This window comes from Hyperoodon ampullatus, assembly GCF_949752795.1.
Source record: "Hyperoodon ampullatus genome assembly, chromosome: X".
NCBI lineage: Eukaryota > Metazoa > Chordata > Mammalia > Artiodactyla > Ziphiidae > Hyperoodon > Hyperoodon ampullatus.
This window is the reverse complement of record NC_136913.1, coordinates 97,787,244-97,793,243: the sequence shown is the minus strand read 5'-3', so window position 1 is coordinate 97,793,243 and position 6,000 is coordinate 97,787,244. Positions and strand designations below refer to the sequence as shown.

At 45.3% G+C, this 6,000-nt stretch overlaps 1 protein-coding gene across 1 annotated transcript in view; it reads left to right on the top strand.

The window, feature by feature from the left end:
• Positions 1–4,377: 4,377 nt before the first annotated feature.
• The window catches only part of LHFPL1 (LHFPL tetraspan subfamily member 1), a gene marked incomplete at its 3' end in the record, with an annotated part of 48,919 nt that continues 47,296 nt past the window's right edge, over positions 4,378–6,000 (top strand). Inside the window, exon 1 of the mRNA XM_079727941.1 lies at positions 4,378–4,854. Within this exon, the coding sequence (XP_079584067.1) occupies positions 4,404–4,854 (451 nt within the window). The 5' untranslated portion in view covers positions 4,378–4,403. The remainder of the gene's footprint in view (positions 4,855–6,000) is intronic.

Here is a 6,000-nt window from a genome sequence, read left to right as displayed (position 1 = left end):
AGGTAAGGTATTGGAAGAATTTGGTTTGTTTTTCTCCACCAAGAAAAATATAAGAGCAATGTTTCCAGTTTCACTGATACTAACTAAGTAAGTGCCCACATATGAGTAGGTACACATGGGAGTGAAAAGGTGAGAACAAATGATTACAGTCTTGGCAATGAGACACCACAGGGTGAGGTGGAGTGCTCATTTGGGGAGAAAAAGTCTAAAGGTAAGCTACCAGCAATCTGAATTAATCTGTGTTGATGAAGGGCTCTCGTCTGGAGGACAGTGGCCAAGCTGTTCTCCATTCCCTCTGAGGCCCGGACCAAAGGAATTGGCCTTAAGTTGCACCAGAAAACGGTTTAAAATGAGACATAACAAATGATTTATTGACAGTGAGAGTTATCAAGCTACTGAGAAAAATTGTAGAGTTCTCTTCTCTAGTGTTCCTTGAAAGCAATATAGATAACTGTTTGGCATGTATGGCTTAGGTGGGTTTCCTGCATCTTACAGGTTGAAATGACCTCTATCCATGAGTCTGTGTTAGAATGACCACTGTATCTTTACCACTAGTCTTTAGTAAGAACAACAAATTTAGAACAGACCTCATACTTCTACCCTGGTCGTTATAACTTTCTAGCCACACTCACTGCATCTCATACACTGCTCTCAGAAACAGGCATGTGACCCATTTAGGAGATAGAGCAACTAAGGGTGAGGGACCATGTAACCAAAGAAAGGGGGTCAATAGCAATCCTATCAATACCTGGTTACTGGACCACTTAGCAGGAGTACCAGGGTGAGTTCTTGGTTTCTGAAATCCAGTGTGGCTCTGTGGCTAGGCATTCCAGGACAGGGAAACAAAGCGATTGCTACATGAAATACACAAGAGGGATAAAGATAGAGTGAAGTATAGCGTTGTGTGTGACTTTTATTAATGTGAATGTAAAGAGACTTGGATAGCCCCTGGGAATGAACTTGGATTGCTTTGGAGGGCTGTCATGAAGGGAGGTTACTCCATTGCAGGTGGTGCAGTAACTCAAAGCATTTGCTTGAATGCACTTCCCTGTCTGTACATGTGAACATGTAGCAATGTACATGCAGACTCCACGTGGCCCATTGCCTCCTTATCTGGCCATAGGAGAAGCTGGGCTGGGGCTTATTTTGTGAACAGAAAATATTGAGCAACTGGATTCCTGACCTCTCTTTCTTGACTACATGAAGTCAAGCTTATGATTCAGAAAGGTTTACCTTCAAAATATAAAGATTTCATCTCTCCATTATTTAATTCCATGGTCACTTTTAACTTCATATCGTTTAGGTCCTGGAGAGAGAACATGAGAAAATTATCTGTGGCAGTGATTCTCAACTTGCTGTCCGTGGATAGTGCTGACTCACCACACTTCTAGTCCTAAAGAGAATGACTAACCCATCCAAGTTTGGGACTTTCCTAGTTTCATCCTTGACAATCCCACATCCTTCAGTCCCAAGTGAACTAGCATGGTTGGACATCCTCATTCTAAATGAAGTAAGGACAATGAGTTTTTCCTGAAGTTGAAAGTATTTAAATTCTGAAGGCCAATGATTTTTTCTAAAGCTAAACCTATTTTATTTAAAAGGAATTTTGTAATTCTGCCTTCCTACCTCTTGGCTTCGAAATGCCATTTTTTAAAAATGAAATTATGGTAACAGTGGTTGGCAGTCTTGTAGTTTTTTAAACATCCTGCTTTGCCATGGATGGTGATAACCTTATGTCAGAAGCCCTCCTCCTATTTTAGTATAGTTGTAGGTACCACTCACTGATATGGTCCCTTTCTCTGCCTTAAGCTCTCTGCCCTTCTACTGGCTGTCATACTGGTACTTCTGATCTCAAGGTGATGACATTTGTGGGGGACATATGTGGTTAGTTCTGACTACAAACTTGAAACAGTGAATACCCGGGTCCTAACGGTTCCATGCTGCTTAGAGAAAGTGGCCTTCCTCCTACCTTCCCTGTCCTTCCCCTCTAATTCTTTTGCCATCCTTAAACAGTTTTGGCATCATGGGTGGGAAACCATGGAGGCTTTTCATTGAAACAGTTTTGGGGTGATGAGGAAGAATATGGGGGAAAATTGCAGGTGAAGGAGAAGTGGGAAATTATGGCTCTGCCATTGTATCACTGTGTAACCTTGGGCAAGTCACTTAGCTTTCTGACCCTCAATTTGCTCATTTGTAAACTGGGGGTACTATTCATACCTTTCTTACCAACCTAAGAAGATTGTTGGGCAGAGCACATGAAATAATGGACTTGGAAGGGAATACGATGCTACAGCCAGCAGCTGTTTATCAGCTTGTTTCCTCTCATCCTCTGGCCTGGGCTTCTTCACCAAGAAGTAAGTTCATAAAAGAGGGCTGCTTGCATTTTCCATAATCTTACATGCTCTAATATAGCAAGCAGAGGCATTACCTCATTGCGTCCAAGCGTACCTGCTTTCTAACAGCAATTACTCAAAACTAGTTCCACTTCTCCTCCTGTTGGCTTTCAATCCCTCATCACATCTTTCTCTCATTCCCTCCACTCCCAGGCACAAAGCCTCATTCCCTGGGGCCCAGCTCAGGGCACTCTCTTCCCGAAGCCCTAACATTCCAAAGTAAGCACCTGCAATTTATGATCTCTGCTCCCTTCCTGCACGAAACACATAGCACACAATACGTATGTATCAGGAGGGGAATTGTGGTGGAGTGAAAAAAGAGCATTATACTAAGAATCAAATAACTGGGCTCTAGTCCGGCCAGTGTACTTCACTAGTTCTTTACCCTTGGGTAAATCATTTCCTCTCCATATTTCCATCTGTAAAGTGATAGGGCAGGGGGGTGATTAGCACTGTGTAGTACAAAAGTACTGACCTAGGAATCTGCAGATTGGGTTTCTTATTCCAGTGTGGCTGCTTGCTAACTTACTCTGTGACTTGGGGAAAATTATTTCCCCCTTTACAAGGCTGTACTCCCCCATATGTAAAACAAGAAGGTTGAATTAGGTGATTCATTAAGATCCCTGCCAGCCTGGAAATTGGATGTTTCTATAAAATGGGTTTCATTAAACAAATATGGATTGCAGTGCCAGCTCTGTGCCAGGTACTGTTTGATGATGGTTATGACAGAGCTCATGGCTGGGCAAGGTCCTTGAGACCCTGAGTACAACTGCTGCTTGCTCCTGACAATGTCCCAAACTGGCAATATAGCCAGTTCCTGTAATTCCCGTGCATTCAGTCCCCCACCGATGAACCCCTCTCCCACCACCTGTAACTTTAAGCCGTGGTGATGAATCATGGAGAAGTTTCTGAAACAAACTCCACCGTCTGCTTGCTGGAGATGTTCACAGTGCTGTCAGCAAGCTTCAGTGTGGTCTCTGGCTGCCCTCATTGAGAAACAGGCCAGAAAGCAATGGCAGATTAATGGAGTTGGGAGGGAAGTGGTTGATTTTTGACAGAGGGGTGTGTGAAAACCATCTGTGAGCTGGGCTGAGGAGATTAGATCTAAAAAGACTCTCACTGTCTTGAATCTGAGATGACTTGTTCCAAAAGGCACCTTGAAAGGCCCTTACAGCTACAGATCTATGTTCCTGCTGCCAGACAGGGGGTACCTGATCCAATTCAGAGAGATGAGATGCTTTCTTAACTTTATTCAGCAAAGGACCAGACAGGTTTTCTTGGTAGACAGCCTAGTGTTAGACAACTGTCACTGGTTGGGAAGGTGCCTCCCATTTTGATTTTGGGAAAAAGTGACTGAACAGTGCTCACTCAGTGATAAGCAAAGGGTATGAGACTAGGCACCCCTTATTTTATTTACCCATTTTAACCTAGCTGATGTAGTACTGTGAAAGCCCACATTAATGCTCTCCTGGACATCCTACCAAGGTCAAATGGGCACATCCTCTAACTCCATGGTGAGCTCTCCTTCCCTCTTCTCCCTTGGAGCAGAGGCAGGCCTTGTGAGTTATCTTCCTTCTTTCTTAACTCTCTGAAAACAACTTGGTTCCTGGCCCTCCTGAGATACTGCCTCCTTCCAGGCCTTCAGGTCAACAAGGCCATTCCACCAGAAGTTGGGGTCTCTCCAGAGAGCCTTGGTTTGATTCAGACTTCCGTCCTGTCACTTGTTCCATGCTGGATGTCAAGAGCTAAAAGCTGTCTGCTCAGGCTGCCTTGGAGTGGGCAGAACAGTCACTAATTCAGTTCTACACTTCTTCCATGGCAGCCTAGAGACCATAGAACTCTGAATCAGGCGGAAGGAAGGGAAGATGGGAAAAGTGCTGCAGAGCAGAATCCCATAGGGACCCAAATGGTCCTTGAGACAATAATCTTATCCAGAAGTAAGGGCCAAGAAGCACATGACTGAGCCCCAGGACTGGCCAGGCAGATGAAAACTAGGCCAATGAAGCCTACATGATAACTTTCTACATTTGGTGCTGTGACCCAACTCATCTCCCCATCCCCGCAGAGAAACCTGGGACCATGCGGAGCAGCCTGACCCTGGCGGGGACCCTCTGGGCCTTCCTGTCCCTTGTTACCGCTGTGGCCAGTTCTACCAGTTACTTCCTGCCTTACTGGCTCTTTGGATCCCAGCTGGGGAAGCCAGTGTCATTCAGCACATTCCGGAGGTGCAACTACCCTGTGAGGGGAGAGGGGCAGAGTCTGATCATGGTGGAAGAGTGTGGGCGCTATGCCAGCTTCAGTGCCATCCCAAGCCTGGCCTGGCAGATGTGCACAGTGGTGACAGGTGCCGGCTGTGCTCTGCTGCTCCTGGTGGCAATGGCTGCTGTCCTAGGCTGCTGCATGGAGGAACTCATCTCCAGAATGATGGGACGTTGCATGGGAGCCGCACAGTTCGTGGGAGGTAAGACGGTGTTGCTGGGATTGGGTAGGTTGGGGAGCTTTGCAGTGGTGTGGGTAGTGGGGATGTTGTCTCATGGGGAAATCCACTCTCAGCTTCTCCCCTTTGTCCATCTCTAGGGCTATGAATGGGGACTCGTTTGAAACACGTAGCCTGGGACTCCCCAAAGTGCAATCTACATCAGGGTTTTATTCTCAGCAAGATTGGCTAGTAGGCAGAGTTGATATCTGGTTTTTTTAGCCCTGATTTTCATCACCTTCTTCTCCCTGCAGAGTACCCATTGAAGAATATTATCCAGGTCTGCTTTCCAGGGGCAGCAACTTATACTCTAGTATTACTGCTCCAAAATAAACTTGACCTCTAAGATCCCTGCTCTCTGGTAGTTATCTCAGAGGACAGTGATCTGATAAACACATACACACAGGTGTTAATTACTAATAAGAATTTAATGTACAGTCCTCACCAAAAAATACATCTCTAATAATGAAATGCTAGGTACCAGGCAGACTTCAGGTGACTGCTTATTTGACAACATCTAAGGCTAGCCCTGTCTAGTAGCCATTAGCAGACTATCCAGGTTTCCTATGGCCCTGATGCACCCTACTTAGCTTTTCCCTCATTCAGCCTCCCTCTAAATTTAGTGCAGGAGACCTGGATGCTGGCAGTGTGTGGATGGGCTAGGAAAGAGCAAAATGCAAAAATGGCAGACTGTGGGAAAGCAATGGGAGCAGTTTAATCTGAACGGAGAAGAAAAAGCAAGTTTAAGACAGACAGGCAAATGTGTGCGTGAATATGCGATCTATTTTACACCTAGTTGGGGCAGTGGAAAAATGTGCTGGTAGAACCTATTGCTGAAGTTTGTTGCTGCTGTTCCTAAAGTTTTAGAATCATTATTCATTATCACTGTCATCTCCATTAGCAGCGCAATGTGGGTGCCTGGAGCCAGGAAACTTGGATCCCACTTCTGGCTTTCACTAAGTTGCCCTGTGGCTGTAAGCAAATGACAGGGACCTCTCTCTTGTTCACTTCCTTTCTTTCCTTAAATTTGTTCATTGGCAAGATAACCCAGATCCTAATTTTCTTTCTTCTCTCCAATGACTGCATTCATGCGGCCTTGGGGTGAGATGTTAGTGATGAGCTAAGACAGTG